Below are 27197 nucleotides of genomic sequence, written 5' to 3'. Positions count from 1 at the left end.
AGCAACAGTTGCTAGGCACGGGCTAGCCGCGCTGCCCCGGCTGTGGTCTGAGGGGGAACTTTGGTGCCATTTTTAAAGTAAATTCCTGACCCCGGAGGGGTGAAGGTTGTCCCGTCAGCGCCCGCGGAGCAGGGCACGGAGCTGCGGCTTCGGGGAGCTGCGCGCAGGTGCCTGGAGAAGAGAAGCGGTGCTGTGCCCCGTGCAGCCGAGGTGTCCTCGCTGCCGCCGTGGCATGAGAGCTGCTCCGGGCACTCGCACTCGAGGTGGTGTCCCTACACCGGGGTTCTTCACCTGGTGTGCAAAATGCCAGTCAATACACTGAGTCCAGATACTTGCCTTTAATTCAGTTCTGCAGAATCGAGTGCCGGGCATTCAACACCAGACAGCACATCTATAGTACTGAGTGTTCAACATTTATAACCATAAGTCATAGCTGATTGCTAAAACGCAGTTTCCGTATCAACCTACATTATACATATGCATCTAAGATTGTGCAAGCTTAATGTTTTATGCATTTTAGGAGGGGTTTTGATTAGCATGCTCATAATTCTCAACGGGGTGTGATTTTTAGTACTATCATTACCTGATGTTAGTTGAGGATGCATTCTTATCTAAGCGTTATTCCAAATTCCTGCAACATATCTAAGTCAGTAACCATAAGACTGCAAAACAAATTTACAGCTGCCTTGGGGCTTTCCATGCTGTTCTTCAAGCTTAGGTACTTTTTGTTTTCAACACAGACTTGCATGATTGCTCACTTTGTAACTTTTAACCCTATTCTTTTGACATCAGAGAGAACTCGCTATTCCTAACATTTATGGAAATATTGAAATGGGAGAAAATGTTGCAGTTTTGTGATGAGTGCTTCTCTTGCTTCTTACTCCTAATTATTTCCTGTCTGTCTCTCCGTGCGTGTTGTTTCTTTTCCTGTACTGAAACTGTAAATTCTTGGTGCAGAATCCTATCTTTATGCAATACCTAATTATGATCAGTTATTATTTCAGTGATACTGTATTGTAACCATTTTTGTGCAACTACAAATTAATATGTGCAATTATGCTAGACATTAGAACACAGTTATTTTAATTTGGTTTATATTCATACATAGTTGTTATCCCATACTAGCTAACTGCCCTTATCGTGCTTGTTAAAAATAACTGATCACTTTAAGCACTATATAGCATGGGGGGGAAAAAGAAGAATTTCTGCTCCATAGAGCTTGGAATCAAAATAGAAAAAGATGCAGATAGGCAGATCAAAGGTATAGGGAGACAGGAAGTGTCGATTTGAACACCTCACTTCATCAGTTACAGACTTACTGGAAAAGATTCAGATTAGTACAGTAATATAATCCGTGACCCAGAAAATGCAGTTAGTGAGGAAAAACAAACAATTGGATTTATTTTGGCTACAGAGAAGGCAAAGGTTATCATTCCATTAAATACACTGAGCTGGTTAACATCTTCCCTCTGAAAAAAGTAGAGGGTCCTGCACCATCTTCTCTTTCATCCACAACACACTTGCTTAAGACAGGTAATGCTCTATTGTGTTTAAAGAAGAATAGAGAATGTGGTAGGCAAAAATTGGTAATTTTTCTTCAAGCAGTCTTTCTGACTTGTTCTGCCTTGCAGAAGCAGCAGAGTTGTACATATTCTTTTTCCAAAGCGTATCTCGTATATAACTGTACTTCTGTCAGTCAGCCTCTGTGAAGAACAGTTTGTGGGATCAGGTCTTCAAGTTTGAAACTTTTCTTTTCTTGGCAATAGGTCTGCTTGCAAAACAGAGTAGTACTTTGGAGCATGGGCAGGGTTATTCCTTAAATTAGCATTGCTTCAAAATATAACTAAGTGCCTACAGAATCACTACATTTTTTCCTTTTAATATTTAGTTATGGGTGATGAGTCAGTACCATTTTTGCTGGACCAAGGAACCACTAAAACATATCAAATACCTATTGGTCATCTGGACTACAAATTCATTGAAAAATGCACAGATGTTAAACACCTGGAAAAGATTCTCAGGGTATTAAGGTAAACATTATATTTTCTTACCTTCATTACTGATTATATTCCTGTTCTGTAAAATTTGAAGTAACCCATATCAAGTAACCCATATCTAAATACTCTATTTGTCTTGAACTTCTTTGTGACTTTCTAATTAAAAAATTAAAATACAACGTTAAACTAATCATGTTAAAAGTGTCCAAATTATAACATTAGAAATCCAAGTCCTGTTTTAACCATCCAAAAGGTTTTGAGTAACTCAATGCCAGGTTTTTCTCAAATGCTGCTGCTGGATTTTCGTTCTGTCATAAAGCCATCTTGCCTGACTGTTTGTGGTAATTTCAGATGCTGTGCCTGTTTAACTTTTGCTGAAAATTACATGAGCATTTTTTTAAGAGCACTGTGATGATAAATTTTGAACTGTGTATGTGTGTGCATTGGAAAGTAGTTGAGGGTTAACTCATGGGAATTTTCTGATCAAAAATGTTATTCGGTGATAGTAGAATTCAGTTGAAACGGGAAGATAGTCCTCTGCAGTCACTGTGGTGACTGTGCAGAGACTGCACATGGAGAGAAATACGGAGGATGCAGTGCAGTTTAGTTCCTTTTTGTAACTTTTATATCATTGCATTTTAAAGGTCTGGTGAAGAGGGATGTTATCCTGAACTTACATTGTTTTGTGAAAAGCGTATTGAGCATTTAGATCCAAGGAGCAGAGCTCTGAGAAGAGAGAAGCCTGCAGCCACAGCTTCTGATTTCACAGCTGAAGAATGGGAAACAATTAATAGTGAACTGATGGTACAGTATAATGCTAATTTATAATGGTCAGTAATATAATCACTTTTATGTATCAATCCTCCTCTTCTTGTGCCTAAATAGAATGTAATTATTTGATTAAATGAGGAAAGAATCCAAGGATTATGTTGGGAGATTTTTTTATTATTTTCTTGAATTAATGTCACTGAATCTTTAATGCCCATTTTAACTCTACAGATTTTTTTTGTAGATTACTTTTTATTCAGAAAAGAACTATTGCCTTTGTCTTAATTGCTTTTTGCCGTTAAGAGTACTGCCTTGTAAGGATAGTTAAGGTCATTGTAGACTATGAAGTATATCTGCTCTACTGCTTTAAAATACAGCATCATTATTTATTTATTTTCAGAGCTGGGTGACAGAAATTAATGAAGATGATAAGAAACCACAGTTCCTGAGAAGAGACACACTGCATGAAAGACAAGATAACTTGCCTCCTATTCGTTGTTCCAGCAGCTGTCTTCCTGCTAATCAGGTATCTCCAGTTTTCTAATGTATGTTAATTATATGTCTTTCTAAAGTTGGGAAATCTTATATGTACAAACTTCTAGTCATTGAGCCTTTCTTACTAGATTTGTTAACCAGAAAATACAAAACTTTAAATTCCCTTGCAAGAGACCAATGCTTAAACAAAAGTGCTTCCTTAGTACTAGCCTGTGTCTTGTAATAATGCTTTAATTCTGATCAAGAATTCACTTCTGTAGCAAATCTCCTTAAACACCCTTTTATGTTCTTTGATTCGCATTTCAAAGTGGTGTTTAAGCATATCAACTAGGTTCCTTTTGAATGAAATTATGCCAAGTGATTTTCTCTGCTGCCCGTAGGCTTTTGTTCCATGAGACCAGACAGGAGCTAGTCCAAAATAAATACCCTGAAACACATACAGTGTGGATGTTGGACTCTCTGCCCTAACTGTTTCACTCCATAGCCACTTCTATATTGGGTTGCACTGGTGTATATGTAGCCTTTGATTCCGCCTATTTTATACCTTGAGCTGGTATTCCAGCTTTAGCCATAAAGCATACTTCTTAATTTAGTCATAAAGCGTACTTAACAAATCTTCAGAACTACGGAATAAACATTTACATTTTTTCCTAGGTATTCGTTTCCTCATGGTTTTTTTTTCCATTTATTTATCTGCCTGAAATTTGCTTTGTCTGTGACCAGCTTTTCTTACTAAGTGCTTTGCTATTGGAGGGATTGGCAGAAAAGTAGGTGTGGGATGGGATTTTCTTGAATTGTCAGATGTTATCATGGATGGCTATAGTCTGATTCCCACTATTTCTTTGGAATTCTGGGACACTGTTACAACAAATTCACTGAAGGATTTTTCTTTTTGGAAGTTTGGAAGCGACAAATGTTATGAAAGGATCCTTACAGGTCATATGACATTAATTGTTAATTTGATAAATTTCATTGGAATTAGTATGTGTTGTCAGAAACTACTTGTTGTTGTCAGCTGGTACTTAGACATCAGACCAAGACATTTGGCATAACTAGGCACTGTCCATTATGTGGTATACAAAGAGGCTGGGAATTCCAGTGCAATGCTTTATAAGTGGTTAGTATTGAGACAGGTGTGCTTTTGTGTTTGTTTTTTTTTCATTAATCTGTCCTCTTTCACATTTTGGAATGTATGTTCCCCTTTACTATCCTGTTTTGTTGAGATGAAGAGTGCAACTGTAGCTTTACTCTTGATTTATGTCCTGTAGAAGTGTTTCCTAGAACAGAAAATGGTAAATAAAATATCATGTGAACTCAGTGAATCCAGATTAGAATATAAGCATAAAATGGTGGAAAGTGACTTGAAATCTAGGATATACAGTTTTACTAAAGAGGATGTGTTCTCTGTTCAAAGACAAAATATTTATGCAGATTTTTTTCTCCTACTTTAAACCATGCAACAGTCTTTAGGTCAAGTTTTTTGTCACTTTTGATCTCCATACGAGGTTTAGGTGTTAGCATTATTACCCAGGAAACCTAGATATAGCTTTATGCCTTATCTCTGGTATATGATTACCATTCCTTTTGTCCAAGCAAATGGCCTCTGAAGTACCTGTAACCTGTCCTGGAAGAGAGAAAGGAGGCCTGAAACTGAGTTTTAGAATTCAATCTTTTTATGTAGCAGTGCAGTTATACCACTACTAGATCACTACTGAATAAAAAGAAGCTGTTTCTGAAGTATACGCTAAATTTATACCTGTAACATGAAATCTCAAAAAGATTTGATTAATATACTTAATCAGTTTCTATTGATTTTCTTTCTTGCTGATAAAGCTATGTGTAATCTTACAGTTTTTAAATATGCTTTGCTAATCAGTTAGAACTGTAATTATTTTTTACATTGGCATCACATAATTTTGTAATGTGGTATCAAGTACAAAGTTGGCATGGTAAGTTTCCTGTCTCTGCTAGGAAGAAATCCACAAACCTTCCATAATTTTATGTTGTTATTTGATTGGAGACTGTTCATCTGATCTGATGCATAAAAACTTCAGTATCTTCAATGAAACCAATTCTGGAAATCCCTGTTGACCCTAAAACAGTGGATCGCACCAATGAGTACAAGTCTGGTAAATGGAAGCATCTTGTTGTGTCTGTAACCAGATTTTCTTACTGATACTAAATGTAGGTACGGTTTCAAATAATTGCTAATAGCTTATAATTCTATATGATGTTTTCTTTTTATTAGTGTGAAGTCATGGGGAAGATTTTCCAAAAATTAATAAAAAAAAGAGTGAAATTTATGCAATATTTCCCTCTTTAACGCAATATGGAAGTTTCTGTCTTACACTCTTAATTTTCTTTCACACTGCTGAGGACTGTGAGGTTACATCTATACTGCAAAATAAAAGAAGACTGGAAAGACAGCTTGAGTTTTTCTGTTCTTAACTGTCCATGTTGCTTAATTATTATTTTTGCTGCCTCAGTTTTTCCAGGACAGAACTAAAGTATGGGTTTAAAGATAGTCACTTCCAAAAGACTGTATTGATGGGGTTTGAGTAGATAGGTTCCTTTGCCAAACACAGTTTCCTAATGCTATTCCAGAAAGATTTCTGTCCTCACGATACCTTTTCATGCTACGGTCCAGGGCATGCAACACACATTTCAAGTTTTATGTTATAAAAATCCCCTGTGATGATATCTATATAGCCTTTGTATTATTTTGGATACTCCGAACTAAAAGAGAATACTGGTTAGCTGACACAGATTAGTAATGTCTTAGGCCATCACACAGGGCCCAGAGGAGAACCAAGACCAAATTCTGTGTCACCTGAAGACAGTCCATGCTTTGATCTTTGGTCTAGAAATTGTTCACTGGACTTCAAACCCTGTAGCATCGATGCATTTTGAGTTCTGGTAAGAAAAATGACAAGGGCAGAGGTGTTTGGTTTTTTTAGTTCCACAGCATGCAAATGTACATTTTTCATCAAAGTGTCTTGGATGAGATGCTCTGGAATATTACTGATGGAGAAATTCCTGACTCTGCTGGACCTGCAACCTGGTTACAATGGTCCCAAGAATATGAGACCTAGAATTTTAAAAATTGTGCATTTTTGAGTCAACACTTCTGCTTTATTCCTTAAAAGGACATGCTGTAGTTCACTCCCTAAATTACAGTTGCATTACTGTAAACACCTTATGAGCTTTCTTGTGAGAGTTTCACTATTTTTGTGCTCATTTAAGTTAAAGACTTCTGATTTGGAGAAAAGATTTGATATTTATTAAATGAGTTTGTAATATACACCAGGATGCATACATAATGATAACTCATGTTTCAGGAAACCATATTTAGGAGTTATCGGCTCCAAACACGCACTGATCACTAAATGTATTTGTCATTTTGTCTAGCTTCTTGAAAGACTGGAACATTAATTCTGAAGTTATATACTATAAAAGTTTGTGTAACCTAACATTATAGAAGTCAGAAGTGTTTACAGGAAGGGTCACATTTGCATTATGTAAATTGAGGTGTTTACATCCAACTGCAGAAGTATTTCCTTGTTACAGTGTTAGTACTGGTAAAGCTAGTTTAAGAGGTTGCTGCCTGTTTCTTTGGTCCAGTTTATCACATGCTCAGTTGAACTGGTACAGATATTTAGGGATTGTACTGTAATCTCTATGAAATTGTTTGTTTGAACTCAGATAACTGTAAATCTGCAACTCTACAAACAATTACATTGGTCTATCGCAGTGAATGATGGATTGCAAAGTGAGAGGAGGGCTGAATAGCCAGGACAGAGTAGATGGGAATATTTTGAACTAGCTATTCCACTGTGAAATACCTGTCTGGAACCACACCTTGCTATTAAGTATTGTTGAAGGCAACAAGCAGGGAGGGACATACCAGAAATGTAGTCTCATGACAGAGGCAGAAGAGATGCCAAAGGTGCCAGCTATGGAAATAGGTTCCATTAGTGTAGGAGATGGGTTGTGATACAAGTCAGTCAAATTTGTTACTGTTGCAGGAAGGCCCTAAGGATAAATTTTAGGTAGGGCAAACTCAGTGATGGAGCTTGCCTAAAAGCTAGAATGACTGTAAATCATCTTGGGAATTAGCTTGAGTGGAGTGTGAAATAGTCAAAAGAAGTCTGGACACTATTGTAAAGTCAAACATTTGTAAGTTTGATGTGAGGGTTCCAAGGACTATGAGAAGCTGTGCGTTGCATTCTCTTGGGAATGGCAAGCCTAAAATGAGGTTATTGATTCAGTCTCAGTGTCAAACACCTCATCACAGGGCTGGGTTTTCACAAGGCTGAGTTCTCCCTGGCTGTGTTGAAAGGATAGTTTGGAAGATGGCAGCACAAGATACTAATTAGGAAGAACAGTCTCCTATCTGAAAGTTTTCTTCAGTGCCTCTGTGACATGTAACAGGGCAGTGGAGAGAAAGTGTGAGACTGAAGAGCTCCTCAGATTACAACAATATGTGAAATTCATGAAGATTTTCTTTAAAGCAGGATGAATTAAATTTTCAAGACTATGCTGAGATTAGTCATGAATAGTGTTAGTTACTAGGAGTATGTATTTCAGAAACAAACAAACAAAAAAAGGCTGTGAATTTCCACTTTAAAAAATTGTCTTACAGGCTGGCTGTTTCTCTTTCAGAACAAAAAATTACAAAACAAACAGAGAAACAAGAAAAACATACCACGGGATTACAGTGAATGGGACAAGTATGTTAAATCCTTTATATTTAAGTTTTTATTAAATCTTATTTATTTGTTTAATAATGGAACACACTGATGGTTTTTAAAAGTATTTTCCAGAAACATAGTATTAAGGTCAACATTTCAGGGAGTTATAACACTTTGGTGAAACTTGGGTTTTTCAGAATATACGTTCTGTTAAAATGCAAATGATGCATTTCAGTGGTAACAGCTGAGAGAAAGTTAGTCTGTGTTTTTGTACAAGCTGTGTGAAATACAGCAAGTCAACCGAAAATGTAAATAAAAAATGATTTTGTTTCAGATTTCATTTTTCCTTTCAACATCTAAGATATAAAATCTATGGAGGTACGTAAAAGCACGGAATTACAATTAGCTTAATTTATCAGTTTTTTGAAAGCACTTCTAGGGTTATTTAACATGGGCTTATAAATTTGATCTTCTGTGTATGTAATGCCACGATTCTAAATTAAAAACAGAACTGACGGATCCTTATTCCTGCACTGAGCCCCACTGACCTCAAAGAATGAACGTGAGGCAGATGCATCGGTTTGCTCAGATGCAATTCCACATAATCGGAGGTTTAGACAGTAACTATTTCTAGACTGGACAGAACCCTGATTCAAAGACATTCTCTGCATCATGCAATGGTGGCATATTACCCTCCCAAGTTATGTGACAGATTGATGCCCCCAAATTGTTGAACATGGAAGGGGAAATGCACATACTTCTCTGACTTGTTTGGTAGCAGCCTCTCTAGCTTCTGAAATCTGGAATATGATGCTGTAGAGTCTGAGTGAGGAGGCACAGGTTTCCAGTGCAGTAGATGGAGAGCTAAATCTAGAGACTGTGGGGTTTGGGTAATGAAGCTCTATCCCAAAACCCCTACCAAAACCCTGTCTGCATAAGATGCTGACAAACAGTCAGTTGGTTTACTGTTTGTTTTTACAAACAGTTGTGCGTATCAGTTATTTTCATGCATGTTTCAGAAACTGGGGCCTTCCTGCTCAAATGTGAACAAACAAAATAGGTTATCAAAATTATTCTTTCATCTCTCTTTCCACTATATCCTTTAAAGTAATCATTTTGGGGATTTTGTTTACAATTTTATGTATTCAATCTTTAAGTGCTTTAGCATGCTGATAATACTACAGTTTATGAATTTTCCCATATAAAGTATTTATTTTGGATTATATGACTACACTGAAACAGAAGTTGTTTGAAAGAAACTTTTCAGTTTTAAGCATATTGTGTTTTCAAAACATTTTGAAGATAATTTCAAAGCCTTCAAATAATTGTTTAGGCAATTTCTGCACAAAACATTTCACTTCATGTTTTAAAAATACTTCCTTTGAAATGTGGTTAATTTATAATAAAAAGGCAGAAGTAAGCTAGCAAAAGATCAGAATCAAAATGGAGAAAAATTAATCTGTCACCATTTAAGGCTGGACTGGCAATTAAGAACATAGTCTTACCTGAAAATGTTTTGAATTGGATAAATTTTCAAAATTGTCTATTTCATATAGAAATTATTCACATTGTCAAGATTATTGTGGAAAGCAAAGGCTATTTGTCATTAAGTCCTACACAGAAAAGCAGTCAGTGTAGTGTTTCTAGACAGTGTAGGAATTGGTTATTACTGTATTTGTTTTACAGGACTATGGCAGCAATATTTATTTGATATAAATTCCTAAACACTGTTTTCAAAAGCTGCTTCAGAAGCATCTGAGACTATCTTGAAATTTCTCTCACATTTACCATATTAATTTCTTTGAAGCTGTTTCTTAGGTATTTTGGCAAATGTTAATAGAGAAGTTTGATAGGGCTGGGATTGAGCTTGGTGATACTGTTTCTTAAATTTTCCCTGTCTTTTTTTGGGAGATGGCGAGGATGTGAGGCAGATAGTTTTCTTCATTTGGTTTGTTTGGTTTTAACCAGAAGGGAAGAGGAAGAGGAGAGGTAATGTATGAGCAGGAGAAGCTCACGAAAAAAACACCCAACACAAGGAAAGGGAGATAAGCCTAAACATCTTTTTCCTAACTAGTCATGGATAATTGAACACAGCCTTTATCTCTCTTTTCCTTTGGTTTATAATGGTAATATAGTATGCGTTTCTATTAGTAGAGGGGTCTTGCTAAGCAGCATTATTGAATTTGTATTTTTATTCATTTAAGGTTCGATGTGGAAAAGGAATGTTCTAAAATTGATGAAGGCTTTGAAGAAAGTAACTCAAAAGCAAGATTCTTTAGTAGGTCAAGTCTACCTATAATTGAAAAGAAGATAGACACAACTGGTAAAGTCTTAGAAACATATGATTTTTGTTTAATTGTAATACTGTGTTGCAGAGTGTGAATACAAATTGAAGAATCGTATTATAGAGTTAAAAGTGTCTATCTATTTTTCAGCCTCTAGAGATGCTAAAAGTTGTTAGGAGGTCAACTGATCTTGAAGCCGTATTTGAAAAAAACCTAGTCTTGGTGTTAATAATCAGTTAAAATTTTTATATTGTGTTTAGGTTGAGAGTGCTAGGTAAAGAAGTAAAGCATGTATCTGCTATTATAAACCAATGGTAGAGGTTAGCCAACCACTTTCATCTTGCAATCTGAATTGTATGCCTGTCAGAAGAATTTAGGGGGTTATTATGGAAAATAAAATACAAATTTGTCTTTTAGTAGGCCATGTTCTTTTAGAAAAATAATATACAGATTATGACATTCAAAGTATATTAGCTGACTGTGTTTTGATTGCATCTGTGAAAGCTATTAGTTGTTGCTATGTATAAATATTTTTTTCTAGGCATGACAAAGAAAGAGAAGATTTTTATTGCTACTCGTGAAAAAGAAAAAGGCAATGAAGCCTTTGCCATTGGTGATTATGTGGAAGCAGTGACATATTATACTCGGTGAGTAAATACTATTGTGTTCTTCTATTTTAATGATTGTTACTTGTGAATATTATTTTTAGAGCAATGTAATTAAAGCAACTTCTTACTGAAGCAACTAGTGACAAATTATTTTCAAAAGAAGAAAAAGATTTGACAGAAGAATACTTAAAGCACTGTTGCATCTTGATATTAATTTTTATTTATCAGGAAGAGAAGTGGATAAATAGTGATGGGATGCAATCTGCAGGTGTCACAGAGTTCTTCGGATTTTTCAAAACCATTGCAATTCAAGGGCAAGTTTAGAAAAATAAAAGGATAAGCAATATGTTGAGAAACTAAATTAATTACACATTAATTCTAATTAATCCTATCTGTTGGATTGTCTCAATTGTTAATAAGTAAAATTGATGTATTAACCTCTTCTTAGGAGAAAGAAAAGTCACTGTGTGCAGCTTCATCATAATACTGTGTGTAATTAGTAGCAGTCCAGGAAAAAAGTATATAAACACAGGATTAAAAAAAATTAGACTCTTACAGGTTGCTTGCCTTATTTAGTGCTCAGTGGACTACACTTTGGCTTTATAAATAGAGGTTGTTGCTACAGGACCTTTGTTGTATTTGTTTCAAAAATGGAAAAGTTCAAGGTGAACAGAATTGAGCACCACAGGAAGAGATGGATAGTGTTTCAGTTAAGGTATTTGCATGCTACCTTGGGAGAACTAAATTTTTTCTCTACCTTTTTCACAGTGTTCAAACATGATGCCATTTACACAAACCAGGATTTTCATGAGACCAACATTGGTTTCTCATTTGCAGATTACCCATCTTGAGACACTAGAGGTCTGACTTGCAAAAGCACTGACTACTCACACATAAAACCAACGTTAAAGGAAACTCAATTTTGTGTTTAAATCCGTGCTTTGAAATGATAAGGACTTAAAAAAACCCACAAATCCTAGAAGTGTCAAAATTGTCACTTAGAAATTGAGAGCATATGGGAATCTTGGGTTATTAATTACCAGTATAAACTGAGGGTAATGATATGGCACTAGTGTGAGATGAAGTGTTAAGATAATTAATGGACTACAATATTATAGTGGAGTATCCTCAAAAAAAAATTATGAGGAAGTTAATGCGTCTGTGGTCAGTGCAGACAAGTATGGAGAAAATAATGAATAGGAATAAATTGTGTGCAACAGCAATAAAATAAATATTGAACAGATTTATGTTTAGGGAGCAACATTCATACTGTCACTGAAGGAGGAAGGGTTTTGTAGAACAGCTTATGAAAATTTACCTGGAGATTATTGATATGTATATGTGCACAAAGGTACTGATATTCATAGTGCGCAGGCAGTTTAAACTGAGGCATTTGGTGTGTATCTTTTTTGTTCTGGACTTGCAACCTTAACATCTTTCTTGGTTTTTTTAATACATGAACATGAATATAAAAAACATCCATAGCTGTATTTCATACACAATAAATAAAATACAAATCCATAATATAAAAATAAGTAAAAAAATCTCTTCTTTGGGGGCATAACTAAGGTATTAATTAGTAAGGATGGGCAGAATCTTTCCTAACAGAGAGTCTTTCCATATTCGACCCCCATGGGGCATTGTACACCTTCTGAAATACATGATACTGACACTGCATGCTGTTCTAACTGGGCACTTTTCTAATACCATCTAAAAATTCCTATTTTCTTACATTTAGAAATATTTAATAAAACATATTTTGGAGTGAATTGGTAATAGTCTGAAGGGGTTATTTGTATATGGCTAAAATGGAAAAAGAGTAGAGTTCTAGATCAAAATAATCTGATTCCAGTTATTTATCCTGTTTGTCTTGTAATAAGGCAATATTCTGAGCTGAACGTAGAGGGTACTTCTTATTTTACAAAAACCAAACCTCTCTCATTTCTAGATATTCAAAACTTTTGCAGAGGAGGTGCTCTGACATAGTTCTACTGTGCTGATGTGATTTTAAAATAAATGATCTTCATGTTTTTCTGCATACCTCTAGTGAAATCAGTCTGCTTTAGTAATTTCAGTTATATTGCAGAATCGTAGACTAATTTAGGTTGGAAGCCACCTCTCAATGATATTTTGGAGAAATTGTCTCTCACAGCAGGGCCAAGTGAGATCAGGTTACTCAGGGCTCTGTTCAACTAAGTTTTTAATATCTCCAAGGATGGAGATTTCACAGTCTCTCTAGGCAGCCTGTTGCAGTGTTTAACTACCCTTACAGTAATATTTTTTTTTCCTAAAACGTCATCAGAAATTCCCTTTTTGCAACTTCCGTTTGTTGGCTTTTGTCCTATCAGTGTACACTTCTGAGAAGGATGTGGCTCTGCCTTCTCCATACCTTCCCATTAAGTAATTGAAAAGAGCTGTGAGACCTCCCCTGAGCCTTTGCTTCTGGCTGAACAAACCCAGTGATCTCAGACTCTCCTCATACGTATTGCATGTACTCTAGTCCCCTAACTATCCTGGTGACATGCTGGACTCACTCCAGTCTATTGATGCCTTTTGTGTTAGCAGAGCCCCAGACTGAACACAAATATTCCACTTGTCTCGTAAGTGCTGAAGAGAGGGGAAGAATCACTTCTGTCGACCTCCTGGCTACAGTCTTGCTAATATAGCCCAGCATGCTGTACGCCTTCTTTGAGAGCACAGTGTTAACTCCTGTTCAGTTTGTTGTCTGCCAGAGCCTTCAGGTCTTTTCCTGCAAAGCTGCTTTCTAGCTCCTTGGCCTGTACCATTGCTGGAGTTCCTCTGTTTCAGGTGCAGGAGTTTGTGCTTGCCTTTTTTTGAACTTCCTGAGAAGTCTGCCAGCCCGTTCCTCTGGCTTGTTAAGGTGCCTTTGACTGGAGTTCTGCTTTCCAGTGTATTATTGACTGTTCCCCCCACAGCTGTCAAGTGTATTATTGACTGTTTGTATCATTGACAAACTTCTTGGGGGTGCCTTCTGTTCCATCTTACACCTGCCTGATAAAGACATTAAAAAGTATTCATCCCAAACGGAGTCCACTGGTAACTCGTCACCAGTTGGACTTTGTATGGCTCAATTCTTTGAGGCCAGCAGTCCAGTTAGTTTTCTGTCTGCATTATTGTCCACTTACATAGTCCATGTTTTACCTATTTGGCTATAAGAATACTGTGGGAGATCACGTCAAAGGCTTTGCTACAGTCAAGGTAAGCAACATCTTCTGTACTTCCTTCCGTAACTGAGCCTCTAAGCAAAGAAGGCTATCAGGCTGGTCTTGGCATGGTTTGCTTTTGGTAAATCTATGCGATCTATTGCCAGTCACCAGCTTATCCTTCATGTGCCTAGAGAGGAATTCAGAAAGACTTGCTCTGTAATCTTTCTGAGAACTGAGGTTAGACTGACCCGTCTATAGTTTTCCAGGCCCTCCACATTGCCGTTCTTGAACATATATGTGACTTTTGCCTTTACCAGTCACCAGGAACCTCTCCCAGTCACCATGACTTTTCAAAGATGATATAGAGCAGTCTTGTAGTAACATTGGCCAGCTTCCTGAACACCCCATCTGGAACTTGTGTACATCCTATTTTCTTAAGTATTTCCTAACTTTATCTTCCTGTCTTGTGGGTACTGCTTCACTCCTACAGCATCTGCCTCTAGAGTCAGGGAGCTGTGAAGCCTGAGAGCAGACCTTACCAATGAAGGCTGAGGCAAAGAAGCCACTAACTACCTCAAACTTTTCCGTGTCCTTTGTCACTAGGTCCTCTGCTGCATTGACCAGTGGGCCCATAGTTTCCTTAATCTTCCCTATTCTCCTCCTAATAGCACTTCCCTATTGCTTCCTCTTCCCAGTGAACACAGTTTAGAGTCCTTTTTGCTAGGTTAGCAAGGGTGTTGGCAAAGATTCTCTTGCACCACTTTGTCATATGCATACCAGTTGTTCTTATTCCTCAGAGATAATCCTGTTGTTACAGAAGCTAAAGCTCTGCCTAAATTACCAGCCACGCAGCCAGACGTTGACCTGGACAATTCATCCACTTTTACCTGAGTCTTTCCCTTTTACAAGCAAGATCAAGGAGAAGCCCATGTGGCCCCCCCATGCTCTTCATCATAATCTCCAGACCTCTGTAGTTACTCTTGATACTCTCAAAGGTTCCATTTGGTAGGATCATTCAAGCCTACATGGATGGCAGCAAGCGGTAATAGTTTAAGTGACAGATGAGCCATGGCATCTTCTCTGCAACATCTCAGATCTAAGCCCTGGCAAGCAACAGACCTCTGAAGATGGTAAATCTAGTTGGTGGGTGGTTGCCTCTGGTCTCGCAGGAGAGAGTTTCTAACCACTACTGTGGTTAGAATATCAGTATTAATATTGTTATAATAATGTTTTCAGTTTCCAATAGTGAAGTGTTTCTACATTCAGGTTTTCTAACTATAAGCCTACCATGTTCAACATTCTCTTTTTTCAGGAGTATATCAGTAATACCCACTGCAGCTGCATATAATAACAAAGCTCAAGCAGAAATCAAACTTCAGGACTGGGACAGTGCTTTGCAGGATTGTGAGAAGGTACTAGATATGGAACCTGGCAATGTAAAAGGTAAAGTAGAACATAAACTTGCCCTTCTATGTATTATTTTATTTCTAGCAAATATAATGGTACATAGCCATTCATATTGTTAGTTGACTTAACTGAGCTTTAGATCAGGTCCAAGTACAATTAAGGAAACAGAGCAGCTCCCCAAAATAATTTTTACAGTATTTTCGGGATCAGGGAAGTTTTATGCAGTTCATCCTGTTGATCTGTAATGTGTATACTTATGTGGTAGCATGGGGCTAACTCTTGTTTTTCATATGATGACTGTGAGCCCTCTTGTATTTGTGGAGTGCATTGTTTCCATAATACCCACACTGAAGTATTAATTACCTTAAAAGAGACATGAAAACAATGAAAGTTGCTGATTTAATAATTTCTGAAGGCAAGGGCTTGAATGTAGCTAAGTATATTTGCATGGGAGGAGGGGGAAAAATTGGAAAAAGATGAAAATGTGCTTCACAATTTATGTGCTATCTAAAAGGTCTCATGTGAAATTGCATTATGAAGCTATCAAGAGCACAGTTATTACTGATACAGAGTCATTCTGAAGTAAATGCAGAATTTTAAAAACTGTTTTACACTTAATGTGTCTAGAAAAAATAGTGTATTTTTATCTGCTTTATGCTTTAAATACATAAATAATACACTTTGTTCCTTTGTAGCTCTGATGCGCCGTGCCACTGTACACAATCAGCTGCAGAATTACCAGACAGCTGTAGAGGATCTGAAGAAAGTATTATGCGTTGAACCAGAAAACGCTATAGCTAAGGTAAAGATGAGTTGAATATGACTAGAAAGAGGTTGTATGCAGTTGTAGCATAAAGCGAGTACAGTTTATATTGTTTGATTTGAATATGAGTTTTGAGGACACACTCGATCTACTGTGCCAATGATCCATTTCCCAAGACGACATAGATGCCTGTGGTGGAAATTAGGTAGTTGAATGTGACCAGATGTTCTGTTCACTACTTAATCATGAGAACCTGTAGGCATTCAAGTCTTCTAGATTGATGTAATTTACGTGCCTAAAATTTTACTGCTGAACATGCTTACAGTATTAGTGTTTTAGCTGATCAAAGTTATTTGGAAATTTCTCTCAAAAAGATCCATTGGATAGGTGTATTTAAGTTTGACACATAATTCACAAGAAAAATTCAAAAGAGATGCCAAGCTTTTATTGTTGTAGTGGTAAAGTTAACCCAAAAGGAGAGGACCTGGGATCTGTCCTCACTTCAGCGTGATGTTATAAATCCTCATTTCTCACGTCCAGGCTAGAGAATGAAAAAGCTTTCATACCTTCTGATGAATCTGGAACTGTCTTAGCCAATTTTGGATCTAAGAAAGCCAGGTGCTTTCTTTGGAAACTCAAAGTTTGGATGTGGTCCTTGTACTACTATTACTTCAGCTATTTAGGAGAGGATTGGTTCATGTCCTTTCATTGGTATCTTCTTAGGGGTGTTTTGTGGGTTAGAACCCTGTCCTTGCATTTGGACTCTACATGTCCTGAGAATCCTCAGTACTAGGCAGTTCTGATACTAAACTGCTCTTTGTCTGTTAGGAGTCCATCAGACTGCTACCCTCCCAGGTTTTTTATGTATGACTTCTGGATGCTGTGCAATTTCCTCATCACCTGAACTCTGTTCAGCTCTTCTTGTTGGCACATTTTGAGCTGCTAGCAGCTTGCTGATTGCTAGTTCTTTCCCTGGAGTTATTTGATCACTGCTATTTCTTGCACTAGTGAGAGAGATCCAAGCTTGTTACGTCAAATTCACTGCATACAGCATTCATCCCTTTTAGGGTGTTCTTGGAGCTAAATTCCTGTCCAGAATAGTTCCCGAGTTTCACATCAACCAAGGAATCAACCTGCCTGCTTTTTTTTCCTCTTTCTTTCTTTTTAAACCCCTGTCTCTAGATTTGAGTTCTAAAAAAAGCTTTTGGTTTTTTTTTCTGTTTACAAGACTGAACCACTAAGCCTGTGTTCACAAACTCCGCAACAGTCTTTGTGAAAAGATTATCAAATAGGCTGTGATGAGATTTCTTGTAATACCAGACAGAACATACCCATTCATTTCGAGTACACTCTTCCAGAGATCTAAATACATTAGTAGCTTTGCTGAGCAATGCTTCTGTAGCTGAAAGCAGATGTCTGTACTTTGTCCTTATCTGTGTCAGCTATTATGCCTTGGCTGAGACGTGTAGAAGTAACAAGTGCTTGGCAGGGCATTTTTTTTTTGAGTTGCTCTTTGCTTGGAGGATCCTCAAAACCGTCTTGAGCTAAACATGAATGTGTGGAACACATGCAGAGTGAATGTTTATGTGCAGAGTCACTAATATAAAGGTAAATTGGTTGTCAGTAATAGGAATTCTTCAAGGTACTTTGTCCACATGAATCTTTGCTTGCTGCTGTCCTTGTTTTATGTTTTTCATGAGGAACTGAGTACTGATGGCTCTTCCTTGTACATCATTGAATTAAATTCAGAATAATGCATTATGTTGGGTGTGTCTTACTTGGCTCTGAAAGTGTGAAGTGCAGTTGGAGTATTTTTTTTGAGTAATCAAAAATGTTTATGGAATGAGAGGCTGATCATCTAATTTGCAGTTCTTAGAAGAGGAGCAAACCTTTTCAGTATTCAACAGTGTCCTTCTGCTACACTGCTAAGAAATCGTCGTCTCTTGATTTTAGTTGTATCAGTTACATTCCTCCATCAGATATCATTCACACACCAAATTCTCCATAGCATAAATTTTGACAAACTGTTTTTAGGCTTTTTCGGAGATTGTGGAAGGAGCCTGTTTTCCATGTCTCTTCCGAGTAGACCACACCAGGTGTCACAATAGTACAGCCTACTTTTTTTCCTTTTGATGTAAACTTTTTTTGCTTAAGCAGTTCATTCAAGAAAAGTACTTATTTATTTGTGTGATATCTTCTGAGTTTCTAAGAGGCAGAAATTGAGTGTTAATCTTGGTTTTGATACTGACTCTTGGAAAAGTGATGTTTATTTTCTCTGTTTTTATATTGGTAACATTTATCTCAATAGTTCTTCAGGATCTTATGTGGATTATTTAACAGAATGTATTTTCTGTATATAAATTACAATTTATATAGCTATTAAAAAAGGCTTCTGCTATTGTTGTTTTTTCTCTATTGCAGAAAAATCTGCTAGAGATTGAAAAGAAACTGAAAGGTTTAAAGCCTGTATCTGAGACTCAAGGCAAAGGAAAAAGAATACTTATTCAAGATGCAGAGGATTCAGAAGGTGATGAAGAAAGAGTGGAAAATACAGAAGAACATGAAAGAAGTGGTAGAGATAAAAGTAATGTCATGTCATTTCCTATTTAATTTTAACCTGAGGAAAAAAATTATTGCCTTTGATATTGCAATGTTCACACAATTCACCCATATTTGCTTGCAAAGAATTTTCCCTGTTTGAAGACTAAAATTACATTCACTACTTAAAGTGGATCTGAGTGTGAAATCTAGAATGCAGTTTTATTACACGTCTTTGGAATTATTTCTAGAAAGGGTATAACAGAGACCGATGGAAAATGCTGCTATAAATCACCTACTTCCCTGTGTCCTGTATAATTTTATACCTGTCCTTTGATGTGGACCCAGTTGGGAATTTCTTCTGGTGTTAGAGAACATTTTGTGTTCCTTAGCTTTTTCTTTCGCACAGCTTTCCTGCCTTCCCGCCATCACATTTTTCTTCTGCATTTTCCTCCCTTGATTGCATCAAAGGGTATAAAAATGATCAAGTGGCATGTAATTTGATTTTTTTTGGTGGTTGGTTGTTTTGAAAACTATCCATATTTTTTTGTTTTTTAATGTAAGAGATCATCTCTGTGCTCCGAAAGTATATATTAGAGGTAAACAATGTGTAATTCTTGTACTGTGTGTAGTTCACAAGCAGTTGAAGTGCAGCTCCTGTTCCTGGATTAGTGTGTGACTAACTGCAAGACTGCTGAGATGAAGCTACTGGCATAATCAGAATACATGACTTAGAGGAGGAAGTGAGGCAGCAGGGGCTATTGAGGTTTGTGCTGGCAGGTTGCTTTTAGATTCAGTTGCATGTCTGGGCTCCAGCCTGCAACATCCCTAGGCAGCCAATTTCCACCCTTTCTCCTTTCTGTTGGTTCTTTAAGGTAATGTGGCATGACAACTGTGACTTTTCTGTTTTCTGTGGCCTATGTAGTTCTTTATCTTGAAATTAAATCAATCTGTGGGTTTTCCAACTTAATCGTGAATATTAGACGGTAATGTGTGATTTGATAATGCATTATTTGCACACAAATTTAAGGAAAATACATTTTTCAAAATCAGTAGGTATTCTCTAAGTCTCATCAGCTAAAAGCCTGGAAGAAAGGATGGATCATGTTCCCAGCCTTAAATATTGGTTAATTTAGGGTTGCTTTCCATTGGGAGCATTCAGATGACTAAGTGCCTTCTAGCTCCATAGGAAGACTCCCATTCTGTTGATGAAAGGGTAGGCTTTTAAACACAGGGAAGATTGTCAACTGATGTCAATGTCACATCTGGTCATGTGATATACAGAAGTACTTTTGAGACTTAGGAGGCAAGCATCTTCATAGATTACTCTGTGTTTTCAAGTACAACTGGAAACCAATACGAAGTCAGTTCAGTTACTGAATAAATCTGATACATCCTGTGAACCTAACAGCAATAAGTAGACTAAGCATCTTATAAGTGTTCTCTATACATCTAGACATGTAGTCACAGTCAGTCTAGTAGTCCATGTAGTCCAGTCATGTAGTCACATTTATTTCACAGTCTAGTTGGTAAGCCTCATGCATTCCTACTAGACTTATAATTTAGACATTGGAAGAAAACCAACAAAATGTTTTTTGTTTTCTTTAGCTCTGAAGAATTGATTTCTCAGCTTTGAACAAAACAGCCTAAATAAAGAGCGTAGTCTCTCTTCATCTTCTATGTAACTGAAAACAAAAGTAAATAAAATCCTTTTTGCACAATAGAAACGGAAAATTGCTTATGTCCTAGAGACTGTAAAAACTAGTATTCAGGCACTGTAAAAACTAAAAATCATGTATGTACTCGACAAAGCGCCTGATATTGTGACATGTTTATAGAAGTTATTAAGGCATAAATACGGTTTAAAGATAAATAAATAAATTTTAAATAGCCCCTTTTAATTCATAATAAACTGCTGAATTGTGTGATATTTACTTGATCCATTACAATAATTAAAAAAATATTGTAGTAAACAGTTCTGAAATTTAGTGAATATTTATTCATAAAAAGGATAGTGCATTTAAACAAATAAAGTCTAAGTTAGCTTTAAAATTATTATTTCTGAACCTGTTATTGCTAAAGTTGACAACAGATGTCTCTTTAGAAGATGTACTTTGGGCACCTACAAGAAACCTCCTAACAGACAAAGTTACGTTTTGCGAGTTGACCGTGGGAAAAGATGTTGCCTAGAGAGTGTTCTCTTTGTGCATGGTTTATTTATTACACTTCAGAGGTGAAGAGAATATTCTTCTGGATGAGACCTTTTTCCCAATTCAGGATAATTTTTATTTTTTTTTTTTAAATTTTGTATGTGTCCTCCTGTTTTGTGCACCTTGAGATTGCTAGTTTGGTACACTGACACTTGATATTAAAGCATCAGAGCACCTCTTTTTCCTTTGTGTTAAATCCTTCATCTGACTTCTAGTTTCACCGCCTATGTGGTATTAAATTTACTTGATGCCACAGCAGTTGGCTATGGAGAATTATTTTGTGATTTTTTTTTTTTTTCCCCTCATCTGTTTTCTACTTGATAACACCAATTTAAGGTCTTTGTCATTGAATGTGACAGTACTGTGATTTGGAACCATTCTTAGATTGAAGAGCATCTCCTTATATTAGTCCGCTATTTTGTTTTCTTTCACTAGATTATCCTTTTTGGGGAACGTTGTTAGGAGCTGAAAAGTACGAAAACTCTCTCTGCATCCTTGATGCATTATATACTGTGTTCTCAACTGGTCTTGGCCGTGTATCATGGTTTCTCTGAAGAAGTGGGCTTTCTGCCCTTAAATAAATGGAGCTGTCATCATAATGACTGATTTACAGCTTTCCAAAACAAATAGGGGTTGATAACACTCTTTGAATTTATCTTATTGATTTTCTAAACATGTTTTTTGAAATGGACATCTTCAAATAAAGGTTGGATTCAATGATGCCAGAGGTCTCTTGCAACCAAATCGATTCTCTGATTCTGTGAAATAAAACTAGATTCTTTGTCTTTACTTTTTTTTTTCCTTGAATTATTCCATATGGAATAATGAAACATTTATTTGATGTTACAGATAATTCTTCAACATGTGTTCATGGCTTTTCACAGAGAACAGAAGTTTCTGATTTGTGGAGAAGCAAAGCATATTGGGTAGGAGACAATTAGACCTCTTTCCTACCAAGTGATCAGTTGTGCTTGCTGTTGTGTTTTTGTATTGCTTTCTGCTCTTCTCTACCACTGAGGCTTTGAGATAATTGAGGTATCTGTTGGTTAATGCTTACTGGCTGCTCTGTATCCTTGCTCACTTGGCCTTTATGCCATACATGAATTTGCACCTATCCAAATCTTAATTTGTAGTAATCTCTGTGAATAGAATTTTATTGTAATAGGAAGTTTCTTTGCCATGGCAGCCTTGAATAATTAACTGTGTCTGTTCTCCTTGTGGTTGGAAGACTTATTGATGAGGTCTTGTGTGAGGACATTTGGCCACCTTGTTATCTGATAGAACAGTTATTCTGTATTCCTTGATCCTCTTTCCAGTGTGCTATTTTTGATTTTTTTAGAATTGTAAACTCTCTGAAGAAGGAACTCTCATTTATAATTAATTTGTGTAGCGTGTAGCACAACGGGGCCCAACCTACTGTGGCTTTTAGGCTCTATTGCAAGCTTGCAATATGAAAATTTAGGTCATGTTAAAATAAACAGCATTAAAAATTCACTCTAGCATTGCACTTATAATGCATATCCTGAAGTTAAGAGAACCCCTCAATTACAGTGTCAGTATAAATGCTGACCAGTAAATCTTTTTTCATTCTTTATAAACAAAGACTGCTCCTAAGCAGTGAGAGATCAGAGTTCTGTTCGTCTTATCTTCTGGCTCAGAATAATCCAGGTACAATCTCAATCGGCTACACCAAGAACACATAATACAAAAGAGATACTTGCTGACTATGTGTGGCAAAAAAGCAAAAAATATTTTAAATTATTAAAAATCTGTGGTGATTTTGGCCATTCCAGTTGCCTTCGTATGTAGCTAGTCCAGAGTGGCTAAGACTTGAAAATGTTTCCTGGCTTCATAATAGGTGAATTCATTGTGAACTGAACTTAGATATGTTGCTTTTCATTCTGCCACCATTATTTTTGTCCCATGCTTCTGGAGGATAAATACTTTGTGTAGCTGGAAATAAAGTGAAAGAACGTAATCCACTAAAAAAAAACCACCTTCAAATATTCCTTTTGAAGTATTCAGTAGCTTTTGTTTTATGATAGTCCTTCCATTTTAAGTTTGTTATTTTAGTGGTAACATGAATTAAAATTCTTTCTAGTTTGTTGTCATTCTGGTCAAAATCCTGTCCATACTTTTCAGTACCTTTCTTTAACTTTTCTTTGGAATTTATTTTTTTTTTTAAGAGAAGTTCATAAACGCAGATTTATTTTTATTAAGGCAAAGCCTAGAATACTGCTTTCATGAATACATTTCTCTGTAGAGACCAATACAGGAATAATTTCTGTAATTTGGAACAACCTGGAGTTCATCTATATTCAATCAACTTCAGAAGTTTAGTTTAAGTCAATTGGAAGTATCACTCCAATATATGAAGGCATGAAAAAATTATGTTGGACAGATGAACACATTAAGTTAAGGAAAGATGAAAACCTGGCATGTTAATAGTACGAAAACACAGAGTTGCCTTTGTGTGACTGCTAGTTTTAAGAGTCAGTTTCTCTGCAGAAATCTGTATTTGAATACTGTGGTGGTAAACTGTTAGGAATTCAGGTAAGGAATATATATATATAAAAATATGTGTATATATATAAAAAATATAAATATGTGTGTATATATATAAAAATCCAATATCCTTATTGTATGATCTTTTCTAATTAAGTCAGTAATAAATAATAGTGAAAGTTGAATGATCAGAGTTATCTATAAAGGGCTTTTTCACATTATGTTTAAATGAAACTTTTCTGAGAATTACTTACAAGTTTTTATCTTTCCTATTCTGTTATATTTGAGGAAAGTTTTGAAGTGTGCAACATGACCGGTTTGTTAGCTGTGTGTTCTGATTTTAACACGCAAGCATTTTGATTTGGTCGTGGAAAACCAAAGTATCAGTATTGTAATAGCCGGTATTTAAAGAGTTAATTTCCAGGTGAACTCGGCACCATTCTGGCACTACAGAACAGGGGTTCACAATGTGCCCAGCAAGGAGAAGCGAGATTTCATAGTAATACCTTCTCAGTAATACCTGCCTGGCAGTAGGAATTCCTCTGGGTTCTGGGAAGTGTTTTCTGAGGCAAATAAATCTGCTGAACATGCGGATGCGCGAAGGATTTGGTACCGTGTTCTTTGGCTGTGCACCCCTCTTTTGGCAGGACGATAGTTTCTCCTGATGATGCAGGCTCTAAGTGAGCTCATTAACTTCCTTGTAGGAATTGGCGTGGCAGTGAGAGGCGAGGCGGCGATGGGGGCCGCCCAGAGGAAGCTCCACAGCCGGGGAGGAGGCAGTACGGCGGAGGGGGGGCAGGCACAGAACCAGAAGGAATCCCCTGAGAGCCGGTTGAAAAAAGGCGCATCAGAGAAAAAAACACAAAAGCACTTGTCAGACCATGAAGGTGAAGTTAACGGCTGTTTACCCAGTGATGGAAAGGGTGAAAGCCCTGAAGGTGAGAAGACCCCCAGGTCGCATGGAGCAGGGTCTCGGTCGGCTGGCGGTGGCAGTTCTACTTCCCTTCCCGCCGCTGCAGCGAAACGAAAGAGTGAGGGAAACGAGTTATTTAAGAGTGGGCGGTTTGGAGAAGCTGTGCTCAAATACTCGGAAGCAATTGAGTATGTCGTTGGTCTAGGTGAGTGTAACACCTTATACTTTAATCTGGGATTGTTGTTTAGGTTATTTAAACGGACTACAAATGAACTAACCTGGCCTATCCCTGGGTTTTTGGCAGTAGTTTCTGTGCAGAAAGTTCTTTGTCATTTCATTAGAGGACAATTGACGTGACACAAAATATGGGAAGATGAGTGAAATAATACTTTTAACTTCCTTGGGCCAGAGCTGCTTGCGTTTATTTATGTGTTTGAACAATTACATGTTCTAGGTGATGGGATAAAGGAAGGCTCTTTACAGCTTTGCATTGTCAGCAAACTGCCTCACTGCAGGGCAACTTACAGTATGCAAGTCTTTAATTCTTGAATCTCATTTTGTAATGGTCTTTGATTTTAATTGTGTCATCTTTTAGGAGAACAAAGTCCAGATGATTTAAGTATCTTGTACTCAAACAGAGCAGCGTGTTACCTCAAAGAAGGGAACTGCAGTGACTGCATTCAGGATTGTAACAGGTAAATTGCAACCTCCCATGTAGAGCAACAACATTCCTGACGATGATTAAACATTTTAACTGATATATTGTTACTGCAGTTTGACTGAGAACAATCTTCAGTAGAGTCTGATTCCCTGTCTAAATGACAGATACCTTTGTCAGTTACGTAAACAATCACATGGAACCTAGGGAAGGAGTAATTTTAGCTTACTGTCTTACTGTGTGAGGGCAGTTCTTGGGCTTCCTGTGTACACAGAAATGCATAGCAGAATTAAAATTTTTAGTGTAAAAGCAGCCTTACTTCAGTGATGCTCTGTAACTTCCATGTAAAAGCTTTGTTAAGTCAGATGCTTATGACAGTGTTGGAAATTGCTTTCAAGCATGTGTATGGTGTATATGTGTGTGTTCTCTGTGTTTGGTTTGGCGTTTTGTTTTTTTTAGTATCTACTTGGAATAGTTCTAAACAGTAATTACAGCTGTTCAGTAATTGAGCTAAAATCCTTTCTGCTTATTGTGGCTTTTAAGAATACAGGAGTTAGAGAAGATCAAACACCTTCAATAACTTCTGAACACTGCCTTCCACTAAATTATTACTGTATTTCTAGATGTTTTTTTTTATATTTTCGTAGATAGAGTTAGTAAGACTGAGGCTTAAGGTGCAAAAAAGCATCTCAAGACAGTTAGAAATCATGTTAATTAATTGGTTGGGTTTTTTTACGGCACAACCCAACTGTGGAAAAAAAATGCATGTACCTTTGTATTGGCTAAATATTTGACTTGCTGTATATATTCTACCTGACAGAAAAGTTTTCTGGAAATGTCATTGGAAAACATTGACTTGTTAACAATATTTTGTTGAAGTAGATGCAGGACCATAGACAGCTGGCTGATAAAACAAGATGACATACTTAACACCCATCACATTTTTCTATTCAGGTTTGAAGTATGTAAGACTTTAATTGAAATCAGTAATACAAAGGGTTTAGGTTTTGTATTCTTAGCAATTGGAAGTTTATTTTCTTACTACTTAATGTCATGCATATTTTCTGGATACACAAGGACCTTTGATGCTTACTGAACACAACAGAGGTAGAAATAATTTAGAGACTGGGAAGCAGAACTGCAAAACTGCAAATACACATGAATTAGGCAATGTCAATTAAATCTCTTCTAGGCAACACAACATAAAGGATGACCTATGACTAGTTTACTTGATTTCAAAGTAAAAAATGGTGTAGTGCTTGTATTGGTGATAAAAAAATCAATATTGAACATTTATCTTTTATTAAATTTTAGCTATTTAAGACTTAGAAGTGTATAAAACCCCCTCTATTGGATCTGTGTTTGTCTCAAGACTGATTTGGACTGCCTTTGATTCTTGTTACAGAGAGTGAAAGTAGGGCTCCTATGCACTAATGTTACTTTATTTAGTACTGTAGTGTGGTTTGGTCCCTGGCTGTATTATCTTTGCATTGTACCCTGGAAATGTAGTTTTCCATTCCCACTGATGCTATTCTTCAAGCAGTGCCGTCTTCCCCTTAATTTATTAATGATTGTTTTTTTTCTTCATTCTTGATGTTAGGAACCTGAAATTGTGTTAATGTCCTTCTAAGTTACAGAATGTCAAGCGTTTTTCTTGAGGTTTTGTAGGGGTTGTGATGTTGTGCGCTGTTGTATTTCTCAAATGTATTCAGCAACATAAAGAAAAATGGAACATTGAAAATATTTATGAAATGGAAATTGGAAATGTTTATTCCAGAAATCATTGCTTCTCTAACTTTTGGAGGAGTAATGGTGCAAAGCCAATTTACAGCAAAGAAGGCTAACAGCCTCCTGGGCTTATAAACAGGAGCACAGCCAGTGGATTGAGGGAAGTGCTTATCCCCTTGTACTCAGCACTTGTTAGAAAACATCTATGGTAACTGTGCTTGTTTTCGGCTTCCCCAGTACAGGAAAGACAGTGATCAACTAGAGTGAGTTCAGTGAAGCGCCACTGAGTTGGTTGTGATCTCTGGAACACTTGCTTGGAGAGGAGAGGCCGAGGGAACTGGGTTTGTTCAGCTCAGAGGAGAATGACTTCCAGGGATTCTAACAGCAGCCTCCCAGTACCTATGAGGCGATTATCCAGAGGATGGATCCTGGCTCTTTCTGGTAGTACATTGTGGGAGGACAAG

General features: G+C 36.8%; 1 protein-coding gene across 1 annotated transcript in view; it reads left to right on the top strand.

Annotated features, from left to right (window-relative positions):
- Nucleotides 1–1182: 1182 nt before the first annotated feature.
- Nucleotides 1183–27197, top strand: part of SPAG1 (sperm associated antigen 1) — a 41772-nt gene continuing 15757 nt past the window's right edge. Inside the window, exons 1-13 of the mRNA XM_009695709.1 lie at nucleotides 1183–1261; nucleotides 1889–2030; nucleotides 2642–2801; nucleotides 3166–3291; nucleotides 7923–7990; nucleotides 10156–10274; nucleotides 10778–10883; nucleotides 15324–15454; nucleotides 16114–16220; nucleotides 18216–18288; nucleotides 18616–18765; nucleotides 24139–24552; nucleotides 24943–25042. Of these exons, the coding sequence (XP_009694011.1) occupies nucleotides 1183–1261; nucleotides 1889–2030; nucleotides 2642–2801; nucleotides 3166–3291; nucleotides 7923–7990; nucleotides 10156–10274; nucleotides 10778–10883; nucleotides 15324–15454; nucleotides 16114–16220; nucleotides 18216–18288; nucleotides 18616–18765; nucleotides 24139–24552; nucleotides 24943–25042 (1775 nt within the window). The remainder of the gene's footprint in view (nucleotides 1262–1888; nucleotides 2031–2641; nucleotides 2802–3165; nucleotides 3292–7922; nucleotides 7991–10155; nucleotides 10275–10777; nucleotides 10884–15323; nucleotides 15455–16113; nucleotides 16221–18215; nucleotides 18289–18615; nucleotides 18766–24138; nucleotides 24553–24942; nucleotides 25043–27197) is intronic.

The sequence above is a fragment of the Cariama cristata genome, unplaced genomic scaffold, assembly GCF_000690535.1.
Source record: "Cariama cristata isolate BGI_N322 unplaced genomic scaffold, ASM69053v1 scaffold19352, whole genome shotgun sequence".
Lineage (NCBI taxonomy): Eukaryota > Metazoa > Chordata > Aves > Cariamiformes > Cariamidae > Cariama > Cariama cristata.
Note: the sequence above shows the minus strand (reverse complement) of the source record. Positions and strands in the feature narration are given on the sequence as shown.